The following is a 23,992-nucleotide window of genomic DNA, read 5'->3' on the forward strand; positions in this document are numbered from 1 at the left end:
ACCCCTTGTTTAAACCGTTATTTGAGTATCGTTAAAACGCATGATAACCTGTCCAACGTTTAAGTGTTTCCTTCGTTGTAATTAAACTTTTTAATACAGCTGAGTAACATATTAATGCATAATTTACGTTTACTCTTTTGTTTTTCTTGGTTTTTTATTATTAATTTTTTTTTCTTGAAACAACGTGAGGAAAGATTAAAGTATTATACATAAGTATTGTCACAAGACATTTTTAATCTGTTTTATCTATTTTTACAATCTATTCTAATAATCAATTCATCGGATATCTTTGACACAGAAATTCTAAATCCTTTATTTTCGTTCTTGTAGTGACTCAAGCTTTCATAAATCATAGCATGTACATACACATACTCGCGCTTAGTATCTTTTTTCTTTCCATGGTCGGCATGAGTACCTTATACCTCTAATAAGTTATCTTTATAATTGCATCGATTACAAAAGGGATCGAAAAAGTGCGACGAACATTGCCGTATCGTTTCATTTGATTCCTATATTTTTTATTAAATTTTTATAAATGTGCCGTGTAATGTATTAACATTTTACTTGTCTAAAAAAAATTTATGGGGTCCGGAAAAGTAACGATGTCAATTTATTACGTATGATGGTTTCTGTATCAAGTATACATCGCATTAGCTGATATTAAGTTTAAAGTAGCTTTCTAATATGTGGAATGGTTGTTGGAATCTAACTGCTAACACGCTCCGTTCCAGTGAATATTTGTATGACGCGTACGCAGACAGGGATAACATACCCCTCGCTCAGTAAGTATAAAACAAATGAACAATCAAAGTGTTCGCATGTCGAGAATGATAATTGTAGCATGTTTCAAGTCGTAAGTATTTCTGTTTGATTTTTCGAAATGTTGAACGTTTATTTTTTTTTGTTCTTCGTTTTTTTTCTATTTCCTTTTTTTATTTTTTTTATTTTATTTTATTTTATTTTATTTTATTTTATTTTATTTTATTCTATTTCTTTACCAATCGAACGTATATACACTTCCCTGTTTTCGTACAAGTATGTGTTATTATCATATATTACCTTTGAAAATAATTCTCCAAATGAATATTTTTATTTCTTAGTGTCGCTTACTAATTCCTTTTATTATTCGCATGAAAAATAAAAAAAAATCACGCAAAGCATATTTTTATTAAATATTGTATTCACTATGTGACTTTTTTTAATATTCTTAAAACTCTCTTTAGATTCTGCTTTTAAACGCATTTAACTCATACAGCGTGCAATAATGTCAAATAATTTACGTTAAAAGCTTTGCCACTGAGAAATGGTTTACCCCGTTTAACGTCAACAATGGCTTCTGGCATCTTGTGTACGTATTGTAAAATGCAACGCAGACGCTAGCTCTATCGTACGTCAGTGAAAATAGTTGGACCGAGATACATATATATGTATATATTACGTGCGTGAATATATATATATATATATATATATATATATATATACATGTATATATATATATATATATATATATACATGTATATATATACATGTAAGCTGCTTAGAACAGATACACGCACACACATGCAAACACACGGATACGCATAAATCTAATTCGCATGACGAAGTGCCTCACGCAGTCTTTCACTTGCTCTCATTTATTTTTCTCTATCATAGTTAAATGAAATATTAAAGAATTTAATCTTTGATTGCAGCGTACACGATAAAAAACACGTCTCCCATGGCAGACATCATCCCGCGGCTTACGTTGAAAGTTATGATGGTCCAGCGGTTGGGTACAGCGATCGTGAAAGGATCACAGATGCTCATCAAAGTACATCGCATCATGATTCTAGATATGAAGATGTAGCGCCTAAGTAAGTAATCAAAAATCGTGCAAGTAACATTTTCACTTCCTCCTAAGATCTTAAACAAGAGAAAATAAGAACAAACGGCATCGTTCTTCTCGAGCATTAGAACGTTCGGTAGTTTTCTTTTCTTCTTCTTTTTTTATATGTACACATATATATATATATATATAACATTAACCACTTTTTATCTCGAAATTTTATTCTAATCTGAAATCCTTTAACGATTATCAGTACGTATTTAACATCTGTTGTTTCTAAATGAAGTTTTAACTTCTTCGGATAAAAAAGAAAAGATAAGAAAAATGTCGATCGAGCGTATCTTCTTCTTCTTCTTCTTCTTCTTCTTTCTTCGTTTTTTCCATTAGTCACATATAATTTATTTTTACAGTTTCACCTTATCGTGGCGTAACCACGAACATATCGCCCCTACTAAAAGCGAACCTCACAATAAAGTCTTTAGTGTATCGCTAGAGTCGCAGTAAGTTTTCTATGAGCCAAAAAAAAACAAAACAAAAGGAGCGAGCAAGTTACTCGAAACATAAAAAGAGAAACAAAAACGCAGCTTTCTGTGATAACTTAAGTGCCGCACTTTATTTATCTCGAGCGTACTTATTTCCTTAATCTTTTTTATTGTTTTCTTTCTTTTTTTCTTTCTTTCTTTCTTTCGCTTTTCATTTCTTCTTCTTTTCCTTTTTTTTTGTTTTGTTTAATTATCATAACGTAATTACTTACACTTGGGGATACCTTGTACGAAAATCGAAGGAGCGTACGAGATAAGATACATCTTTTCAATCTCAATTTGTATTATATACATATTATATACGTGCTGGGTTCCCACTCATCGAGTTAGTCCCTTTTTTCGTTTAAACGCTCTGAACGCCCTCGTTTAATAATAAAATAATCTCTGAACTCTGTGCTTAAATTTATCAATGTCAGCGACACATATCCCCATCACGCAACCACGTTGGTCACGCTTTTTCTCCCGGTTATTTACAGGTGAGTGGGAACCTTGCGGGGGGGCAACTTCTCGCGTCTCTTGATACGCCTCTGCACGTAAGTCGCAAGACTATTGTTAACAAATGTTTCTCCACCATTTTCATTTCTTCGTCTTCGTTCCTTTAATTTTCTACCCTTTCTTCATATCACACCCTTCTACTTTTTCTTCTTCTTCTTCCACTTCTCTTCTTTTTATTCTTTAAGTACGATCATACTTTGGTTTTAGCCATTATACGTACATAGTACATACATACATACGTATCTGTCTATATGATATTATCACAATAGCTTTGCCAAGGTCAGGCTTCTTGCGGAAGAGAAAAAGGGCTTCGCGTGTGTTTCCAAGAAAATTCCGAAAATCAAGAATCAAGCCGATGCTTTTTTATTTATTCTTGATACATATCATCCACTTTACGTAATATCATGTGCTGTGAAAAAAAGAACTATCATTCTTTGATTGCATCATTTTTGGCCGTGTTATTTTGCGAGACAGAAAGAACGCGAAAGCATGTTTATTATCTATATACATACAATCTATAGACATACGTGCGGTACACGTATATATGTATTAAATAAAAGAGGATAGCCCACATAAAGTGTTACAAAATACTTTTATCGTAAATGTTGAACCTGTCGATTTGAATACTTTTTTATTTATTTATTTATTTATACTAACTAATACCGATAAGAAACCTGATTATTTTTTAATCAACAAAAAGAATTAAAAAAGGATGACCTCCTTTGTTAATTATTAAACTGTATACTTTTGATCTTTCGTAAGAAAAATCAAAGTAAATAAGAGTCGACAGTAATTTCGTTATCTTATTTCAATGATGCAAAGATTTGTGACGCAAATTTTACGTGGGATATCAATCCTGCGATTAATGAGTCCTCGGCTCAGCGGTATATTTCATTTTGCTTGGATAGCTGCTATATCAATCGTTTGTTTGCTAAGGCATCTTTATAATATTTGCGAAGGGTTATTATATTCGATAAATGTTTGACGAATTACTCATTACGTTTACTTTGTTAATTGTGAATGCAAATGCGATCTCTTTTCGCGTGTGACGTCACGAGCCACGCGACGAACGTAAAATATTTGCGATCGTGGCGTATAGATGCCTTCGTTATATTTTAAATCATGCAATTATTATTTTAGAAATTGGGACTTTCCAAATGGTGGACCACCAAGATATCAACCCACTGCCGTTGCTCCTCCCTTAAGTACAGAATACGAACGACCACCTCCTTATTACTATCCTGGGCCAGGGTGAGTCTCTTATTTACCATAAGATTCAATTAAACGACATAGTTAGAAATAGAAAGGGAATGTTGAAATGTACGAAATTGATTTTCAGGGATAGAAATTAGGACACAAGTGCCGTGGCATGCACGAAGGCAGCGTTGAACAGTGTAGCAACTCATAGCCTTACGCGCAGTTACAAAAGATCATTGAAGAAAAAGAAGAAAAAGACAAAGAATAACCAGTCCGCTTGCAAGCGAGACTACGTTTGATCATCGTTGTTCTTAGGTGTGCCACGGATCGGCCAAACGCGAGAATATTATTATTATTATTATTATTATTATTATTATTATTATTATTATTATTATAATTATTAATATCATTATTATTATTATTATTATTATTATTATTATTATTATTATTACTACTACTACTACTACTACTACTACTACTACTACTACTACTACTACTACTACTACTACTACTACTACTACTATTACTACTACTACTATTATTATTATTATTATTATTATTATTATTATTATTATTATTATTATTATTATTATTACTATTACTATTACTATTACTATTACTATTTTTTATTATTATTATTATATTATTAAAGACCAAGTTTTGAAGATAAAAGAAAAGAAGAAACAGACTGAGATAGAATAATGATATTCTACGACGGCTTTTTCTTCCTTAAGAAGGATAATCGAAAGATTGAATCGATTAATAATCTATCGCATTGCGATCGTTACCTGCGGAAGAAGAGCCGTCCTAGATTACGGAATGATTTTATGATCGAAGACTAACCGAACAATGTATATGACGCATCCTTTAAATCGAGAGGGCAAAGAAATAGCACCAAACTGGTGGCGTTGAAGATTCAAATTGTTGAGAATCGCGGGACGATCGATTATCGCACGACTGATCGTTTAACGATTTACGATCCAGCGTATACTCGTTAAGTTGAAGGTAGATACATTGAAGATCAGAGTTTCTTGCTTAATATATATATATACACACACACACACACACACTATTACATATATATATATGTTTAACAATCTGTGTTCATATTATGCTTCTTCGAGTACATTTTGTACAAAAATCGTCTTCGTGGAATGCACTATATTTGTTTAAGATCCCTAAAAAACTAGAAAAACAAATTTAAAGATTTGGTGAAATCCTAAACAAATAAATCCCATGACCTATATCTTTGCATTTAGTTCCTATTACAGAATTGAAATCATAATATAATGATATTAACGAATTACATTTTCTTGAATTTCGCTTAAACTCATTTTTATTATGTAAGAGAATCATATTTTTAATTAATATAAGTATCATTTTCAAATACTCACACGTAAGAATACGCAGTACGTATGTGCATTTACACTAATTTTTCTATATGATATCATTCATGAAAGTATTCTTCTTATATGGAAGCATGAAACACTGTATCTTGATATATCTGCTTTCTCTGTTATTTAAAAAAAAAATAAAATAAAAAGATAGAAATTAGTAGCTTCTATGCGCATCTCCTTTCAATTTGTCTTCGGTTCAAAATTAGTTTAGCTTAATATCTAAACATGTGTATGATATACTGTAAAAGAATTAATGTCTTAGTTTAATTTATCTATACAAGTTCATGCTGTCGATTTGACGCTTCGTTTCTAAACAAATTTCAAGAAATCATACAACATCCATGTTGATGTGATGATTTAAAATTTTAAACATTCAACATCCAACAACGCCATATATAAATGCCAAACAACGTTCTTATACAATCTGTATAAATTCAAAAACACGTTGCGTATCTTCGAATTGTATGAATAATAATATTGGACCCTATTTTATAATCATTAAATAAATGATAGAAATTGATTTCCTATTTCCATGTACAAATACGAACGAATAATATAGTTTTGCATTTGGTGCACGGAATAGAAAATTATTTTCTGAAGAACGGGGTCAAAACTATAATGATCGTGCGTACACGATTGTTTAAATAGTCGTTTTCTTACTATTACTTTATTGTGTAATTTATCGGTATAAGAATTCATTTTTACGTTGCATAGATCCTTTGCTTGGTCGAATCTACGCTACGTATAAATGCTTTGATGTATAAGTGCAGCATCCATCATCCTTTCGAGTACAGAAATTTCTTAGAAAACAGAAGAAAATTCTCGATATACCTGTATGATAAGAGACATACCGCGATATAATCAAATATTCATTCATCACGTTATAAACTGCTAAAACAACTAACTTGTTCATCTATGATTAATGTTATTAAGAATTAATGTTAACAGGTATATAAATGTCATTAAATAACTACTTATTCTATAATTGACCTAACTTGAGAACATGCAGTAGTGAAAGAATTTACATTGACTACATAAATTAATGAATAATAATTGTTGTTAATGCAATTAGTTTTTTCGTATAAATGGAACCAATTTTGACAACTGTTCTTCAATATGAAAACAATTAATGAAGTAGAAAGTTTCTCTTAATATCACGCATGTATGTGTTTCTTAAAACTAACTGTATTCTGAAGGGATGCTCATAAGGATATTGCATAATATTTGTCGCTGTAATGATCTGACAGTTACTCTCTTATATGTACAGAATTTTGAAAATTAATTAATACGGTAGATAACGCCGCCCATGCTACAACATCGAGCCTTATTGGCTAGTAGCAAATTGCCAAAAAGATACTTTCATCATAATGTATATGAACATACGAAAGTGTGAGCACAAAATTCGTAGGATCTTTTCAAAACTATGTGTGAGAGAATGTGTGAAAGTGATAACGAATGATAGAAAGAAAGCGTAATACATGAATGACTTTAAATGAACACTGCATATACTTTCTGCTTTATTACTACTATATTTACACCTTTAGCATAATCAATTTTAACTTGATCTTAGAGTGTCAACGTTTGATGAAACGGATACTGAGTGTATGTATCGTGCAATTGAAAAACGGTGATCTTTTTTAAATTATGGAGTGTAACAATTGAATACTAGTGTGGACTATTAAAGTTATTTCACCTGACGGACTGTACTGAAGACTCAAATGTAGATAAACATAGTTAGAGAATGAGTGCCGAGAAATAAGATGTATTTCAGAGAAGAATCGATATCATACAAAATGAAATTTGCATTAACATGCTAGTATGTATATCGTTAATCATTTTGGTGCTATTTTTATATGTAACTATGTAGAAATAATTGGTACTAGGCACTCCTTCTCTATATTTGTACTAGTACTGGCTAAGTAATAATACATTTTATGAATAAAATGGAAAATATCTTTTAGTATCATCAATCAAATAATTAAGTTTAATTTTACTGAAAAAAGTACTTGTTATTTTCATTTTTTTTAACAAGATATTACAAAGAACTTATAAATTAAAATTTATTTTGTTTTTTTATGTTATAAACATTAAAACTTTAAATTTTATCTTTTATTTTAAATTAAATCTTTTTCTTTTAGTTTCATTGTAGCATCTATTCAATAGAAATATTTTCGAAAAAGTGTGTATGATTCAAGTTACTTTATAACATATAAATGTGTTTAAAAATTTTTCAAATTTATGCTACAGGTCGTCGGCTAATCGTACATGAAAGTAGAAGAAAAATAGTACGTCATAAATTATGGCGTTTTTAAAATACTTCGATTATGTTTGTTAAAGGTTATTATTATTATTATATCGTAATTATTATTATACAAATGAGTGTATCACGGTTTAAATATATCTATTTTATATTAAAGCAGCAACCACAAGTAGTGTTGTTTCATAACAAAACAACAATAGTTTTTGAGCATTCACGTTGGTCCCATTATTGTTTTGCCAATTAACGATATTTTCATAGAATATAAAAGAAAATAAGAAACAAGGCCATTAATGGACGGAATTGATTATTAAATCATTATACATCACAGCATTAACAATTAATCCTGTTATCTTTACCCCATTTACGCATAACACGAATAATTTGTTCCACTTGTGAATTAGATGTATTTCTAAGCAAAAGAATTATTTCAGGAAGTAGATCTCTGTAAAAAAAGAATATTAATTTCAAATCAATCTATCTATTCATTTATCTATGTTAGTTTATATACTATCTAACATATGATATATAAAACATACGTTGGTTGTTTTTCTGCGACAATATATTGAAATGTACCACAACAAGCTCCACGTTTACCCTCCCAGTGTTCTGGACTAGGATCCATTCGTTCTAACATATCAAATGCTTTAGCAGCATACCAAAATTCACCTACTTTGTAACAAGTATTCGCAATCATTTGCAATAAATTAAATGATTCTGTTGATGTATCCATTTTTAAATATAACTCCCATGCAAGTTTTGCTTTTTTATTCATAATATCTAAAAAGATTAGATTCATTTATTAAATATAGTACTTATTTTTTAAATAACATAAACTTACAACATATTAAACTTACAACAATAAGCTAAAAGACTGATGTAAATATAATCATTTTTGTATTTTTCATTGTGTATCATCAAGAAAGCTTCTTCTGCCTCTTTAAAATAACCTGCTGCAGATTGTGCTTGTGCATAATTAAAATTAAAATTATCTTCGTTAGAAAAATAAGTTTTAATTGAGTTTAAATAAACCAGAACTTCTTCAAATTGTCGGTAAAGGAAAAAGCAAGATGCCATACATTGTCTACCAGGTATGGTATCACATTCTGATGCAGAAGAACCCACCAATTGAAAATATTGTTGAGCAGTTTTTATATTATCACGCTAAAAATATTTACCACTTTACTATCGAATCTTAGAATCTATATTATAACTACCTATCTAATTTTTAAAATCTATTAACTTACAGAACCTATTTCCTGACCCATTACAGCATTTACTATGCCCTTTAAAATGTATTCTTGTGGAACAGCAGGTTCAAGATCTTTAATAAGTTCATATGCTTCCTTTATATCATCTTGTTTTAAATAATATATTACCAAATTAAGTCGAGCTTCTGGTATAACATCTACTAAATTTGGTAAAATTTGTAAAGCTCCTTCCCCATTTCGAAATACCTATAATATTGATTACATTACTGATTTTAAAAATGATTTGATTTTACCTTTGTAAAATCATTTTTATTATAAAATTTTTCTTTCCATTTATCAATTAAGAAAACTGTACATACAACAGTGTTATGACGAATAAGATCATGTCCAAAAGTAAAAGAGCTTGATATCTTTCCTATAAGCTGCTTCATTTCAGCTTGTGCAGCATTACCATTATATAAACGAAAATGATTACAAGCTTTCAAATTGATTGCAATTGCACTATCTGGAAATTTTTGTAAGTACACTTGCAGAACTTCTTGTGCAACATCATAATAATCTAACTTATAGTAGCACAAAGCTACATATACATTTAAAGCTACATAATCTCTGAAAAAAATCATATTCCCTTTAAAAAGTATTTTTAAAATTATAAAATTATAAAATATTATAAAATTATTAAATACTTTGATGGTAAATAATTGTTATAAACATAATATATGGCAGGAAAGTATTGGATTAAATACTAAGAGTGCGAATAGGATGGGAGATGGATACCTGCAATTTTTTAATTGTGTAATAAAATATACTTCTGAATCAGTTTCATGCATAAAACTGTTTTTTTTTCTTTCATCCACTTTGCTAAATGCATATGAAATCAATTAGTAACTACAAAACTGAATTGTCAAAAAATTCTTATTTTTATATAAGGATACTTATATTATCAGAATATTAATTAAAATGCTTTCTTATTTAATTAATTTTTTTTTTGATATAATAATTCAATACTTAACCTGTTATCAAGCAATATCCGTTTATAAACATCAATAGCCTCCTGGTAATGTGCTCTAAGATAGTGTATGGATGCTAAACTAAGTTGATCTTCCAAAACATCATGCAACATTTGATGATACTCCAGCAACTTTGCTTCATTACCCATTTTGTGTGCTAAATGAAATAAAAGTCTTGTCTTCAATTTACTATTAGGTGCTTCTTCCAATAATTTTTGTGCTTCCGGATACATCCCAAGATAAAAATTACAACATGCTAAGTTTGTAATTAAATCGACTAGAACATTTTCTTTTTTTTTAAGATTTTCATAAATAGTGAGAGCTCGCTTGTAGTCTCCAAGATGAAAAGCACAATAACCCATCCATAATTCTGATTCCAAATTACTGCCAGAAGTACTGTTAAATTCTAAAAGAGTTAAAGCACCTATGTAGTCACGTTTTTCTAAAAATTCTTCTAACTTTGGTATATTAGTACGTGATGCAGATAATCTTGATCCTTCTGAAGAAGCTGGTTTTGCTCTTGACAAAATCTGTAATTCAAAATGAATGTAATGATAAAAATATATAGATAAAATGTATAGATGGATGTATAGAATAGAATGTATAGATAAAAATGTAAATTCAAAGAATTTATATTTAATTATATATTTCCAATATATAAAGAAAAATTTAGATACCATTTTTAAATGTCATCATAAACAGGTGCACGCTTATTGATTACTTCTGGATCGTATGACGTTTCAATTAGCAGTTTAAAATATTTCAAAAAATATGTGAAATATATATCTCCTAGTGTGTTTTATAATTAATACTTAAAAAAATTAATAATAACAAACATTATTAGAACTTCTCAATCGATTTAATCGTGGTGAAATCGATAATATTTCAAATACTACTTTTAAATAAAACGCAAAAGTTTCAACCAATCAATGCTGTATCTACATTGATTATAGTAACAGTGCTATCTAGGTAAAAACAGAACTAAATATTGTGTAAACTACGTGCAGTCATAATTTGTTTATATTTTTATGTTGCGAGATGTTAGAAGGAGTGAAACACGTGGTATTAGTCCTTTCTGGAAAAGGCGGCGTAGGCAAATCTACTATTAGTACACAACTGGCCCTTGCGCTTAAAGAATCTGGATTTAAAGTGAGTTGTCAAAATTTAATATGTAAGTGCACTAGGTTAGAAAGGATAAATATTAAAATGTTATTAGGTTGGCTTGTTGGATGTAGATCTTTGTGGTCCCAGTGTACCATATCTATTAAACTTAGAGGATAAAGATGTACATCAATCATCTGATGGGTAAATCAAAAATTTTTTATTAATCATTTTTTACATCAATTTTAGTTGAGTAAAAGTTATACGCCAAGTTAACAATTTTATATAATACGTCTTTGTAGATGGGTACCAGTATTTGCTGATACAGAGCAGAGACTATCTGTTATGTCAATCGGTTTTTTATTAAAAAATCAAAATGACAGCGTAATCTGGCGTGGTCCTAAAAAAACAGCTATGATTAAGCAATTTTTAACAGATGTAGTATGGGAAAATATTGATTACTTAATTATTGATACACCACCTGGTACTTCAGATGAACATATCACAGTGATGGAAAACTTAAAGTAAAGCAATTATCTTTATGATTTTTTGTGATATCCTTCTATATAGGCTAAGAAATCATTAAAAACATATGTTATATATATAAATTTCGTATCAGTAAATTCCAAATAAATTTCAGAAATGTTAAATGTGATGGTGCAATTCTAATTACGACTCCTCAAGCAGTTGCAGTTGATGATGTCTTGAGAGAAGTTACATTTTGTAGAAAAACTGGGATTCCTATAATTGGTATCGTGGAAAATATGAGTGGTTTTGTTTGTCCATCTTGTGAAGTAAGACTTCCAATAAAAAATTATTCAAAAACTTAATTTGTTATAATAGTGAATATTTTCTTAATTCTTTTCTATTTTCTTGTTTTTAGGAGTGTACAAATATATTTTCATCGGGTGGAGGAACAGCTCTTTCAGAAATGGTAAATATACCATTTTTAGTTAAGGTACCTATAGATCCTCAAGTTGGTAGATTACAAGATAAAGCTCAAAGTGTTTTAGTTACTCTTCCCAATAGTCAAGTTGCGCAAGTATTTCGAAAATTAGTTGAAGAACTTACTAAAAGTAAGGAAGCTTGAAACTATAAAATTGTAAGATACAAAATAAATAAAAATCATATATTTTATAATATAAAACCAAATATTTTACATAACACAATTACTAAATGTGTATGTATCTATATAGTATAATTTCAATCTCGTATAAGTGATAAAATTTTGGGCTAATCAGAAATCATACATATACTTTGTTACAATTTTGTATGTAAAATAATTGTTGTTTAATGATTTCTTTGTTGATATAGGTATATTAGTTGTACTATTTCCAAATTATATACAAATATTCTTATGTATAAATATAATAAAAATGTATTTTTCATATATATATATATATATATATATATAGGGTTTAATATATATATATATATATATATATATATATAGATATATATTAATCCCATATTACTTATCTCAATAATCTTTTCTTATAAGCTATCCAAAGCTGTTGTTTGTACTCTAATATAGCACCTAATTGATCCGTTGCTTCAATAATTCCCCTACCAACAACGACTATATCAGCACCCGAATTAACAACTGATTCAGGTGTGTTGTATTGTTGACCTAAGTTATCACAATTGTTGTGTAACTTAACACCAGGTGTTAATTGAAGCATTCCTAAGTTTGGAATAATATCTGATTGACATACTAGACCAATTACCATGTCAGATTCTTTAGAAATTGACACTGCCCTTTGTACATAATCTCCAGTAGTTAAAGCATTTTTTGCAGACATTTCAGCAACCATAAAAATACCACGTGGTTCAATAATACCATTTAAGGCACTTTGCAAGCCATCTATAATAGCAGGTCCAGCAATTGGATGTACTGTAATAATATCAGCCCACTCTGCTATTTTGTATATTCCGTTTTTATACTGTAATAAGACTGTATTACCAATGTCTGCAAATTTTCTGTCTTCCATAATCAGAAATTCGTGTTGCTTTGCTAATTCCTTTAGACGTTTCAAAAAATCAAAAGAAAAATCTTCTATGATATCTACATGTATTTTTAAAATCACGATATGTGGTCCAGCAAGTTCGACCAATTCTAAAATAGAATTTATTTTTGTCAAATCAGCTGCCAAACATAAAGTAGATTGTTTTGTCTCCATTAATTGAAACAATTTAGAAGCCACTGCGTTTTTGGTTTGATTTGCACGTATACTAAATGGTGTGTTCAATCTTTCGTTCACTATATTCACTGGAATGGATATACAATTTTATTATCTTAAATAGGAATAATTATGAGTATAAAAAAAAATATAAAAATAATTACCTGATAAAGAAGGAATTGGTGCTTGACACGATTTTAAATAATTTGCTACATCTTTTACAATTTCTGGTGTAACTTTGCCATAATCTAACAAGCAATCCATTAATAAAGTTACATCATAAAGACTTCGCATTTTGATTCCTTTATTTTCTAGGTTTTTCCTTCCACCCTGTTCCCTATCAATTACCACCAAAACTTCAGTTACAATTAAGCCTTCCTCTTTTAAAGCATATATAGTTTCTAAAACACTACTTCCACTTGTAACTACATCTTCAATTATTATGCAGTGATCGCCTGATTTAAAGTTACCCTCTATAAGATTTTTTGTACCATAATTCTTAGCTTCTTTTCTCTTAATCAACATTGGCATATTATATTCTGCTGAAATTAAAGTAGCTAATGGAAGAGCAGTATAAGGTACCCCACAAAGTTGAATTGTATCAGTTTGAGTCTTTGCTAATTGCCAAAGAGCTTTTGCTAATCTAGACTGTAAAAAAAACGTTATATTATTGTTTTCAATATTTCATATTACTCATCTCTTATTGTTTTCAATGAAATCAAAATATGTATCTTTATTTTTTCAATTTTACCATTATTTGAGGATATGCTATCATAACACGTAAATCAAAATATATAGGTGTCTTCAGACCAACTTTGGTTATAAATTCTCCAAACTTTACAGCTCCAATATCATATAAGGCTACTGCCAACTCTTTTAATTGGTCTTGCATTATTTTTCTTTTTTATATTTGTAACTGGAAAATATAAACAAATTTAATTCATAAAACATAATAAAAATGATTATCAATTGTGCGGCATATATTTCTCACCTGTTACACCTTCAAATAAAACACAATCTGTTGATTTCTAAAAATAAAGTAAATTACTAAAGTAATATACAATGTTTTATTAAATTTATTTATTTTAATTATTAATAAAATCTAATTGGTGTTTCATAAAATATGGTACTATTTATATAGTGTTTTTACCTTCCTCTATGTTTCTTGAAGCATATGCTCTGAAGGTCACGTGTTGCAAATAGTGAATATTTTAGAGTAATAGTTATAATATATGTATATAAGTATAACGAAAAAATAACGAATATATAATAATAATAATAATGAATTATTAATCTCACTCTGGAAATTTTACGGTAATATAATTCCTTTGTTTCCCGCACTTATAATTAATTTTTCATAATTAGTGCTTATCCATGAATCAACAAACTCTCTTGTCAACGAATAACATACGAATACTTTGTTCAGTTTAAAATCAAAATTTATAAGAATTAATCTTAAAAAGTTTTAATGAAATATGATTGGATAAGAAGTCGGCCAATAGCCAATCAAAAATCAACAATTCGATTAGAAAATGTTAATTTGAAAATATTTTATATCCTTCTCCCTTTTTATTCTAGAAATCATAAACGTAAAATAAAAATTCTTATTTTTCATATAGTTATTTGCTATCATTTTGAGTAATATCTCTAGTTTAATTACTAGAGATGTTAGAGGTTATTTTTGGCGAATCCTGTTCTCTTGTTTTATTAATCCATGCAGAGTTATATTCTTTGATACATTGGCGCGTTTTTTCATTCCTTATATGTGCGAATGTATATTTATTGTAAATTCAAAATATTATTAAATTTTTGTTTTGTTTGAAACAAATAATTATAATTAACGGTCAGAACAATATTAAATTCATTTTACTTAAAAAATATAAGAGTTGTTGATTAATGCATATTATTTTTATTAGAATGTAAGTATACCAATAAATGACGTGATAGAATAGCAAACAATTGACTATATGCATTGGTCAGTTTCGTCATAATTAACAACTTCAGGAGTTCATTCTTATAAAATGGAATGTTTTAACAAAAGTTTTTACTCGTCATTGATATTTATAAATCAAATGATATATTATATTTTAATAGTATTTTAATAAGTGTGAATATTTATTACTATTCCATATCAACAATATTATACATTCTTTATTATCGGATATACGGCTGTTACTGTTTTTTTTTGTGGTGTGATAATTTTTGTACTAAAAATAGATATTGTGATTATATTATTAAAGTATGTATTGTATGTAGTTAAGTATATGATTAAATGTATAATATAATAAATAATCATCTGACTGATAAAAACAATAAAATATCACAAATGGATAATGAACATCTTAAGAATCATAACCTCACAAATGGAACTGGTTTTCATGCTGTATATATACCTCATGAGAACAATGAATTGTTAGACAATAATACAAAAGGTAATTACAAAAATTATATATATATATATATATATATATATATATATATATATATATTAATATATGCCATAGAAGTTGGTTCTATTGTATTTATATATTTTAGATAATCTTCATATTTATACAAACAAAGCTGAAGCTTTAAGAGTAATAAAGGAACATAAAACAGGACGTCTGAAAACATTTAAGTCTTATATTGATGCTGAAGAATATGCAACAACTGGACATGAACAAACGTACAATTGTACTAATAATTCTGTTAATGTAGGAGTCCCTGTGATTGAAGAAAAATCAAGTAACTTTAAAGGTCCTAAAACTCAAGATCTTATATGTTTTAAAAAATTGATAGAAAGTGGAGATTTAGATGCAGTAAAAGATACAATTTGGGGAAATCCTAGATATTTAATTAGCAGTGGAGATACACCTGCAATTTTACAAGTACGTAATTATTTTGTCTTTATAGAAGTATTTAATTGCTATACATTATAAATGTCACTTGTTCTTATAGGAAGGTTGTCGATATAATGCACTACATATAGCAGCGAAAGCTGGTTGGGCTGATATATGTGAATTGATATTAAACACTGTAGGAGATACAGAATTCATGCATTTATTTTATGGTGAAGAAGGAAATAAAAGCTATGTGGATCGTGCTGACGTTATGTTAGATTTGTATTTAAATACACCTGACAAAGGATTAAATGAGACACCCTTACACTTTGCAGTTAAATTTGGTTTTCGAGATGTAGTTAAAGTTTTTGTTTCTTACTCACAATGTATTAAAACTTTGACTAATAAATTTGGCCAAGCACCTGTTGATGTAAGTATTAAGTAAGTTTTGCTATTATATTATTTTTTTTACATTATCTTAATACTCTTCGATTATTTTAGATGATATGTAAGCGAAAGTGCCAAGGAAATGAATTGCTAATAAAAGAAATACGTATGCTATTAGAGGAACAGTATTATGTTCCAGTATTGAGAGCTGATGATAAAACAATGCAGCCAACCATTGGTGAACCATTTTCTCCAACAAGCCCTTTGGTATATGTACTAATATAAAAATCTTATTCAAAATTGTTTTAGATTATATTATAACTATTAAACATCATTTTTCAGAATTTTAATAACGATCCTATTAGTCCATGTGTTAAGGTACGTGCATTTGCTGGACCTATGACAAAGTCACAAGCAGTAGAATTTAGGAAAAAATGGAAAACACCACCACGTCGTTGTATTACTCCTATTAAAAAAGATATTCAAGAAATTAATATTTTAAATTCTTCCAATGAAAATTTGACTTTAAGACTTCAGGATACAGAAAAAGGACTTGAACGAATTGGACGGTTGTATAAATGTTTTATAAGCTTAGCGTAATTATTTATCATAATTATAATGAATTATTTCAAAACTTATTGTATAGAAATCTTGCTGAAGAATATAAAGTATCTTGGAAAGAATATTGGAATTTCTTGAATGATTTTGCTGATTTTCATTGTGTTGATGGTTTGGCAAAATTGGAAAAATATTTGGAACAAAGATTTATTAAGCAATCATATTACTGTGATAAGGTATGTTCAAGAATTGAATTATATATATATACACACGCATATATGATATTCTTTTTTCTATTTTATAGAAAGCAACAATTGATAAATCCAATATAGATTCAAAACCAGACTTCTGTGATGAGTTTGATAGACTATGTCTCAAATTAAAATCGATTTCGTTATTCAATAAATCCGATGAAAATGATAACGATGAAAGTAAGTTGTTTCTTGTATATAAAGATTAAGAAATTAATTAAAAAATACCAATATGATAAGTTAAGGAATATATTTAAAATACTTGCTAATAATATATTTATATTCAGATGTAATGAATCTATCAGGAATCACAAATTTATCCGACGATTCACAAAATAAATTTAGCATAGAAAATAATGGTAATGATCAATGTAATTTAAAAAATATAAGTATTGTACGTGTATATGTTTATTTATTCATCACGATTAATTATTCATTACTACTCATGATTTATAGATGAATTTTTTACTCCACCATCTACTCCACCATTGATACATTCTGATTCGGAAGATGATATGTATACTGCAGAAGAAGGCTGTACATTGTTTATTGAAAAGTTAGTAATATTAGAAACAATTTTTGAAAATGTTCTATAATCTAATTTATAATTATATACAGTTATTAATCTATTAGAAATGGTGAACTAATATGCATCACATTTTTTTAGTGACATACCAACAAGAATTGATTATGCTGTATACAATGCTGTTTCACCTTCTATTGATCCTGATACATATCCAAACATTTATCGTTGGCGACATGAAATGCAACTCATTATGAAACGTGATAGGCACAGGTTTGAAATTTTATTTGTTTGTTAAAATTTTAAAATAATATTATCAGACAATAATAATATTGTTTTTATATTGGTTTTTCAATTTTTAGTTTCAACGTAGTAAATACGATTAGAAGAAAATTATTAATGAGTCCATAATATATTCACGAATAAAGTGAAGTATCAAAAGGGCTTGTGATAATTCTTATTTTAAACGCACAGTACGTTTGTAAGAGTTAAAGACTGTAAACAGAATGGAAAAAATTAGCAAGATTTCCAACTCGATATTAAATAATAAATCGTTTATATATATATATATATATATATATATATATATATATATATATATCAATAATTATTTTTTTTTATTGACATTAAAAGTCGACTTGCTATTTGTTACCATTCTTTTTGCAGCCTAAGATGTTAATCTCTCGAAACATTTTATCAAAGATAATGTATATTTAAGATAAAACTATATTTTCTACGTATTTTATATTGTGTATATACTATTAATATTGAAGAAAAAACAATAATAATAATTAGTAAAATGTCTAAGCCTTTTAATTTTTTAAAACTTCTAACGTATTTCCATTTAAAAAATGATAACATAAGATGGCGTATATAATGTGATTTTCTTCATGTATCTACATACTATTGATAAGAAGACAATAATAAAATATAAATTATGATAACTTAAAATGATATCAGTGTTACCATTACTAAACCGTTCTTAAAGCAGAAAGGTCATATTACATTTTATATTGATAATAGAGTTACATGTCATTGATGCATAATATTTGATTACAGATTATATACTTTACAAAATATCGAAACTTAACATATTAGATTATAATTATTATTAATCATCGATGTTATTTAAGTATCGAGACAGAAGCTTTATTTTGAAATATAATTATCACAATGAATTTTAAACTAGTGCAAACATTTATTTTAGAATAAATCGCATAACTTTGCGTAAATAAAATACACTTATTTAATCTCATTTTTAAAGAACTAAGAAATGTGAGATTAAAATCTTTTCATTATAATAATAATTATTACAAGACTCAAATTTTATAAAAGCTAAAGCAATTTATTTGCAGCAATATTAATAATGACATATATAGTTATCTTCTTACATTCACAAAAAACTATATAAACAAATTTTAGTTGCGAATAATAATCTTGGAAGATCTTTTCATTCGCTATATCCTTGACAATCTATTTATTTTTATGTATTTATTTATTTATTTTTTTGTTTAAAATAAATTGCCACGAACATATATCATTAACATATTATTATAATAACTGGCTTCTTATCTAAAGAAACACCATGATGTATTGCTGCTTATGTGGATTTAATTTCCAGGTGATATTGGAATCATGGATTATTTTTGTCCAATTGCAAAATCTTTCCATATATTCTTCCTACAATACTCTACAGCCTTAATAGAATAAAACAAGATCAAATGAATAGTAATATTTATAAAAAGATTTTCTTATTATATATAAAAAAGAAAAAAAAATTTTACGCAAACCTTGCATTTGACGGCATTCTCATAATTCTTACACCAATAATTCTGACCCCATTTACATTTTTCATTTGTTATATCGGATGGTTTGATACGTGCAGGCATTAACATCATAGCGAGATAATCATTCTTCGAACACAGTACAATTTTACTACATATTTTCTTAACGTCACCATGTGATTTAATTATGTTTATTATACTTTGTTCGTATACCTCCATCATCATAACGCACTAAAACATATGATATATACCGTTTATGTATAATTGTATTATTCAAAAACATATACACGACGATTTATTATAATAATTTAATTTACTTTATTTTGTTTGTTTGCTGGCATATATTTGCAAATCTTCGATACAACCTCTTCGATATCGCTATCTACTTTAGGATTATCCAGAAGTTTATCGATTGTCGATATAACCAATTGACATAAAGCGCATTCTTCCATAGATTCTATTAGGATTGTAAACAAATATTGTATATATATATATTATATATAATCAAGCTTATTAAGATATCAGAACAAAGAAATAAAATACACATACCTTTTATCTTTCTCGTATCAACTGTACAGAAACCGATCATCGCACAAACTTCTTTTGGTGTAACATCCTCCGAAAGAATTTGTATTACAGCATCGGCATATTGGCTAACGAAATTATTACATTCCTTAGAAATTGTCTTTGGAAGATGTTTGCAAATACCATAAACGATATGTTCGATTTCATCTCTGTTTTTTTTCTTGGCCATTTCTTTATCAATATATTGCATCACAAATTCACACATAACGCAAGTCGTACTATCCTTTACTTTATTTTTAATACTCGGTTGTAGTGGCAAAAAGTCAGGTATCTCATTAGTCACTGAATTATAAAAAAAAAAAAAAAAAAAAAAAAAAACATTTTATAAATTATAAATTTGTCTAATCATTAATAATCATTAATTAGACTTACTTATTTCACCATCTTTATCAGTTAAGAATAAGTTTCTTGGTCCTGGATCTTCCTCCGGATTGCATAACTTGATATAAACACAAATTTCTTTTGGTGTAAGATCAGCAAGTAACATTTCCACTAGTTCCTTACTATACTCTTTCACAAAATCTGTACACTGATCAATCAAAGAGTTTGGCAAATGACTGCATAATTTATCAAGTTCATCTTTTATTTTAACCTGAACATAACATAAAGAAACATGTAAAAAAGAAAATCTAAACGAAAATCTGATTTAATGATCTAATTTAATTACTTCTGTTTTGTTGTCCTTAATAGCATTATAGATTTGTGTTAGAGCAAGTAAACATAATGGGCAACTTGGTTTATCATGTCTTTCAATTATGTAGCCTTTAGGAGCTTTATTCCAAAGTTCTATCAGCTCTTCTGATGGGCATATATGTATCATTGGACATACCTAAATAAAATCTCGTGATATATTTCAATGTTTTTTCTTTGTTTAAAAGTTACATGAATATCTAATATTGTTATGAAAATTGTATATTTACCTGAGATGGATCGATCTCTTGAGCTAAAAGAGCTACAACTGCATCTCCATACGTATTAATAAATTGTTCACACTCACTTTCAACACTGTTTGGTAATTTCTTACATATTTTTCCAATAATTTGTTTTACTTTTTCCTTGAAAAGAAATCAAAATCATAATTATTATTTTTCAAATTCTATCATAAAGCTTAATCCAATAATTAATACCTCATTAGTAGGATCCGTAATAGCGATTTGTACATAATGCAGCACATATTCACATAATGCACATCCTTCTTTACTGTCGACACCTGTTGATGTTCTTGGACCAGTTAAAGAAAGACCATATCTTTCTATTGGTAATTGCATTTCTTCTATTTCTGTGTTACGATGTTTATTATCAATTTCTGTATCAATTTTCTTATTTAAAATATTTAGACCAATTTCTGCAGCTTTTATAGGAATCAGAGGTGTAATTGAACCCTGTATAGTAAAGTAAAAATACATTTAACATAATGATTATATTTGCTAATTTTAAACTATGTTTTACATAACTATTACATACAGTTATTCTTTTTCCTGGACTGGGGCAGATTCCAGACATTTGACATACAACGTTGCCATTTAACTTTGTCGTGAGATATGTATATATTTCTGGGTAATATTCATCAACAATTGCCTTGCACTATATAAATACATAATTAAATTTTGTAACTGTAGAGAGTTAAATAGAAAAACTAGTTAATAAAGACAGAATACATACTTCAGTAGCAAAAGATTTCGTTTGTTTACAAAGACCTTGAAGCACTAAATGAAATTCAGCTTCTGTAGTGTTTGCTACTAACAAATCTTTTAAATGACCTACAAGCTGTTCACATAGTTTGCATGGAAGATCATCATCAACTTCAACCATACCAACACTGGAAAGTGGCCTTATTTCTACATTTATAGGCTGTAATTTAATGTACATAATAAATTTAATATATATATATATATATATATATATATATATATATATATATATTATTTTTTTTTTGTTATTGTGTAATATTTATCATGTATACCTTTACACTTCCATCTTCATGTTTGTGGAACTTATCACTACACTGGCCTGATAAATGACATATATTCTGTGCATTGAAGTTGTCTTGAAGATGAGAGTAAATCGTATCAAAGTATGTCAGAATTATAGATGAGCAAGCATCTGAAAATGAGCTGAAATTTCCACAAATATCGAGCATCTGTTGCAACATTTTGTCCTTTGATATATCTTTTAAATTATATTCCATATGTGTTGCAATTGTAAAACATTTAGAACATTCATCAGGTTCAAGTTCATCTTTCTCCAATGAAATGGATTTTATTTTCTTATTCTAAAAATATAATGTCATAAAAAATAATACACTTACATTTTAATAAGAATGCTTGGTTATATTGAAACGTATAAAAACTTGGCTCACTCCTTATTTATACTAGACTGTATTTTATGTTTAGCAATATCTAATCTTAAAACATTCATAAACATTTAAGAGCTGTATCATATATATGTATTTATATGTCAATAGGTTATTTTTCCACAGCTATAAATACAAAGAAGCTTACATTATAAAAAAAGAAATGATAATCTTACCTCTGATGTTTGTTCTTTAAATTTACTCAGTAATATATCAATATGTGCTGAATTACAGAGACCTGCTACAGAACATACTACAGATGGATTCATTTGAGAAGCCAAAGTTTCCACAAGTTCAGGAATGAATTGATCAACAAGTTTTACACATTCCTCTACTATTGGATTAATATGAATCAACTTGCAACTGCCTTCAAAAACTGCTTTCAAATCTTGTTGAGTCTGATTACTTTCCAGTTGATCTCGTGCTTGTTGCACCATATCTTTACATACTCCACAAACTGTATCATTATCTTCTGGTACTTCCATTTTCTCCCAAATCTTTTTAATACAATGATGGGTGGCATTGCAATTTGCAGAAGTTCTATTATTCGAAAAAAAGAGTCTTTGACACCTTATTTATAGATAAACATATAAATCTCTAAAGAAACTTTTTTGAAATAACAAACAATGTATTTACTCTAAATACTATTAAAACAAAGTTTAACAAAATTTTTTTCTATAGTACAGTATTTATAGGTAATATTTATTTTCATATTTTATATTAAATATATATATTACTAAACTTACGTTATATTATGACACCAATAAGATGGACCCCAGGTACATTCTTTAGCTCCCAAAAGATAGGGCGCATTTTCTGCTGTAATAATTGATTTAGCAGTGGATACTACAAAACAAAGATAAAGAAAACAATCTTAGTGCATATTAACTTTGTAATATTGAAGGAATTACAAATTCTACATATTCAAAGTATGATTAATGTTTCCTGAAGCACATTATTAATGCCTGAGTCATCTTCCTTGTGCTCAATAAGTGTTCCTTTCTTCTAAGTAATAAAAATTCAAGATTGACGAGTTCTTTTTTAAGGGTCATTATCATGACTATTGTTTTAAATGTAAAGTTGTATACAGTGATACGTTTAATTTAAATATTTAAATATAATAAAATAAAATAAAACAAGAATAGAAAAGGGAATTACAAAACATTCTTGTCATTTATTTGCCATTTTGATATAAACAATCGATATGGAAGTAGAAAGATAACTACGTCGCGAAAGAACAAAGGACGATACTTACCAGCTAAAATCGCGCAAAGCGCGATTAATATCTCCTTCATTTTATATCACTATGCGTTTATAGACACTTGATTACTTCCAAAGACTTTGTCTAAAATTCGAATAATTACAGCTTTTTATTTAATGTAAATAAGTTAAAATTGATTGATATTACGAACAAGTGACGTACAACTTTAGCAGTTGCGCTGTTGTGACGACGATAGGAAGCTTCTACTGATTCTTTACGAATCATCTATCGCAAGAAGAAGGCGCTGTGTGCTACT

The 23,992-nt window shown here is 28.1% G+C and overlaps 6 protein-coding genes and 1 long non-coding RNA gene across 18 annotated transcripts in view; 3 read left to right on the forward strand and 4 right to left on the reverse strand.

Moving 5' to 3' along the window:
- The window catches only part of LOC124425909 (prominin-like protein), a 33,779-nt gene extending 29,462 nt beyond the window's left edge, over positions 1–4,317 (forward strand). For 3 of the 7 annotated variants that reach the window (XM_046966961.1, XM_046966962.1, XM_046966964.1), the window contains 5 exons: positions 732–782; positions 1,692–1,853; positions 2,236–2,325; positions 4,003–4,113; positions 4,202–4,317. In XM_046966961.1, coding sequence (XP_046822917.1) covers positions 732–782; positions 1,692–1,853; positions 2,236–2,325; positions 4,003–4,113; positions 4,202–4,214 — 427 coding nt within the window. In that variant the 3' untranslated portion in view covers positions 4,215–4,317. Of the gene's footprint in view, positions 1–731; positions 783–1,691; positions 1,854–2,235; positions 2,326–2,843; positions 2,901–4,002; positions 4,118–4,201 lie in introns of those variants that run through there. The other 4 variants (XR_006942602.1, XM_046966963.1, XM_046966966.1 and 1 more) reach the window with 4 other exon arrangements.
- Positions 4,318–5,097: 780 nt separating this feature from the next.
- Positions 5,098–10,749, reverse strand: LOC124426337 (intraflagellar transport protein 56). 2 transcript variants are annotated; one of them, XM_046967914.1, is made up of 8 exons: positions 10,612–10,749; positions 9,938–10,464; positions 9,702–9,785; positions 9,284–9,533; positions 8,961–9,170; positions 8,571–8,877; positions 8,253–8,493; positions 5,098–8,158 (listed from the first exon to the last, which is right to left on the reverse strand). In XM_046967914.1, the coding sequence occupies exons 1-8, from the start codon at positions 10,612–10,614 to the stop codon at positions 8,047–8,049; spliced, it is 1,734 nt and encodes a 577-aa protein (XP_046823870.1). In that variant the 5' UTR covers positions 10,615–10,749; the 3' UTR covers positions 5,098–8,046. The 2 variants fall into 2 exon arrangements, with proteins under 2 accessions (XP_046823870.1, XP_046823871.1); XM_046967915.1 differs by lacking the exon at positions 9,702–9,785.
- Positions 10,750–10,938: 189 nt separating this feature from the next.
- Positions 10,939–12,175, forward strand: LOC124426341 (cytosolic Fe-S cluster assembly factor NUBP2 homolog). The gene is made up of 5 exons (XM_046967920.1): positions 10,939–11,083; positions 11,151–11,239; positions 11,338–11,559; positions 11,676–11,829; positions 11,919–12,175. The coding sequence occupies exons 1-5, from the start codon at positions 10,973–10,975 to the stop codon at positions 12,123–12,125; spliced, it is 783 nt and encodes a 260-aa protein (XP_046823876.1). The 5' UTR covers positions 10,939–10,972; the 3' UTR covers positions 12,126–12,175.
- LOC124426342 lies at positions 11,234–11,669 on the reverse strand. The gene is made up of 2 exons (XR_006942709.1): positions 11,517–11,669; positions 11,234–11,435 (listed from the first exon to the last, which is right to left on the reverse strand). It is a non-coding gene; the product is annotated as an uncharacterized LOC124426342 (long non-coding RNA).
- Positions 12,176–12,328: 153 nt separating the features above from the next.
- On the reverse strand, positions 12,329–14,628 carry LOC124426338 (uridine 5'-monophosphate synthase). Of its 3 annotated transcripts, XM_046967918.1 has the most exons (6): positions 14,366–14,628; positions 14,207–14,243; positions 13,967–14,131; positions 13,380–13,863; positions 12,999–13,304; positions 12,329–12,929 (listed from the first exon to the last, which is right to left on the reverse strand). In XM_046967918.1, the coding sequence occupies exons 3-6, from the start codon at positions 14,105–14,107 to the stop codon at positions 12,511–12,513; spliced, it is 1,350 nt and encodes a 449-aa protein (XP_046823874.1). In that variant the 5' UTR covers positions 14,108–14,131; positions 14,207–14,243; positions 14,366–14,628; the 3' UTR covers positions 12,329–12,510. The 3 variants fall into 3 exon arrangements, with proteins under 3 accessions (XP_046823874.1, XP_046823873.1, XP_046823872.1); XM_046967917.1 differs by having other exon boundaries at positions 12,329–13,304; positions 13,967–14,114; XM_046967916.1 differs by having other exon boundaries at positions 12,329–13,304; positions 14,366–14,627.
- Positions 14,629–15,059: 431 nt separating this feature from the next.
- Positions 15,060–18,377, forward strand: LOC124426336 (ankyrin repeat and LEM domain-containing protein 2 homolog). Of its 2 annotated transcripts, XM_046967912.1 has the most exons (11): positions 15,060–15,647; positions 15,751–16,082; positions 16,153–16,464; positions 16,536–16,688; positions 16,764–16,990; positions 17,068–17,215; positions 17,284–17,410; positions 17,518–17,589; positions 17,687–17,786; positions 17,898–18,026; positions 18,116–18,377. In XM_046967912.1, exons 1-11 carry the CDS (start codon positions 15,488–15,490, stop codon positions 18,162–18,164), a joined length of 1,809 nt encoding a protein of 602 aa, XP_046823868.1. In that variant the 5' UTR covers positions 15,060–15,487; the 3' UTR covers positions 18,165–18,377. The 2 variants fall into 2 exon arrangements, with proteins under 2 accessions (XP_046823868.1, XP_046823869.1); XM_046967913.1 differs by lacking the exon at positions 17,518–17,589.
- Positions 18,378–19,077: 700 nt separating this feature from the next.
- On the reverse strand, positions 19,078–23,990 carry LOC124426335 (prosaposin). 2 transcript variants are annotated; one of them, XM_046967911.1, is made up of 15 exons: positions 23,899–23,990; positions 23,731–23,820; positions 23,222–23,321; positions 22,652–23,015; positions 22,086–22,394; positions 21,785–21,973; positions 21,587–21,706; positions 21,250–21,504; positions 21,043–21,177; positions 20,790–20,951; positions 20,495–20,714; positions 20,087–20,404; positions 19,855–19,994; positions 19,544–19,768; positions 19,078–19,450 (listed from the first exon to the last, which is right to left on the reverse strand). In XM_046967911.1, the coding sequence occupies exons 2-15, from the start codon at positions 23,768–23,770 to the stop codon at positions 19,394–19,396; spliced, it is 2,634 nt and encodes an 877-aa protein (XP_046823867.1). In that variant the 5' UTR covers positions 23,771–23,820; positions 23,899–23,990; the 3' UTR covers positions 19,078–19,393. The 2 variants fall into 2 exon arrangements, with proteins under 2 accessions (XP_046823867.1, XP_046823864.1); XM_046967908.1 differs by having other exon boundaries at positions 23,731–23,959.
- Between the last annotated feature and the right edge of the window lie 2 nt (positions 23,991–23,992).

This window comes from Vespa crabro, chromosome 8 (genome assembly GCF_910589235.1).
Source record: "Vespa crabro chromosome 8, iyVesCrab1.2, whole genome shotgun sequence".
NCBI lineage: Eukaryota > Metazoa > Arthropoda > Insecta > Hymenoptera > Vespidae > Vespa > Vespa crabro.

Excerpts from the sequence above, each read along its gene's own strand:
- LOC124426337 (XM_046967914.1), bottom strand. Across the intron at positions 8,878-8,960 it reads TGGGTCAGGAAATAGGTTCT|CGTGATAATATAAAAACTGC; the intron begins GTAAGTTAATAG and ends AAATATTTTTAG. Across the intron at positions 8,494-8,570 it reads CAGTCTTTTAGCTTATTGTT|ATATTATGAATAAAAAAGCA; the intron begins GTAAGTTTAATA and ends TAATCTTTTTAG.
- LOC124426341 (XM_046967920.1), top strand. The coding sequence starts at position 10,973 with ATGTTAGAAGGAGTGAAACACGTGGTATTAGTCCTTTCTGGAAAAGGC. Across the intron at positions 11,084-11,150 it reads TTAAAGAATCTGGATTTAAA|GTTGGCTTGTTGGATGTAGA; the intron begins GTGAGTTGTCAA and ends AAATGTTATTAG. Across the intron at positions 11,560-11,675 it reads ACAGTGATGGAAAACTTAAA|AAATGTTAAATGTGATGGTG; the intron begins GTAAAGCAATTA and ends AATAAATTTCAG.
- LOC124426338 (XM_046967917.1), bottom strand. The coding sequence starts at position 14,107 with ATGCAAGACCAATTAAAAGAGTTGGCAGTAGCCTTATATGATATTGGA. Across the intron at positions 13,864-13,966 it reads TAGCATATCCTCAAATAATG|TCTAGATTAGCAAAAGCTCT; the intron begins GTAAAATTGAAA and ends TTTTTTTTACAG. Across the intron at positions 13,305-13,379 it reads ACCAATTCCTTCTTTATCAG|TGAATATAGTGAACGAAAGA; the intron begins GTAATTATTTTT and ends TATCCATTCCAG.
- LOC124426336 (XM_046967912.1), top strand. The coding sequence starts at position 15,488 with ATGTATAATATAATAAATAATCATCTGACTGATAAAAACAATAAAATA. Across the intron at positions 17,216-17,283 it reads AATCATATTACTGTGATAAG|AAAGCAACAATTGATAAATC; the intron begins GTATGTTCAAGA and ends TCTATTTTATAG. Across the intron at positions 17,411-17,517 it reads TGAAAATGATAACGATGAAA|ATGTAATGAATCTATCAGGA; the intron begins GTAAGTTGTTTC and ends ATTTATATTCAG.
- LOC124426335 (XM_046967911.1), bottom strand. The coding sequence starts at position 23,770 with ATGAAGGAGATATTAATCGCGCTTTGCGCGATTTTAGCTG. Across the intron at positions 23,016-23,221 it reads TATTGGTGTCATAATATAAC|AACTTCTGCAAATTGCAATG; the intron begins GTAAGTTTAGTA and ends TTCGAATAATAG. Across the intron at positions 21,178-21,249 it reads TTACGGATCCTACTAATGAG|GAAAAAGTAAAACAAATTAT; the intron begins GTATTAATTATT and ends TTTCTTTTCAAG.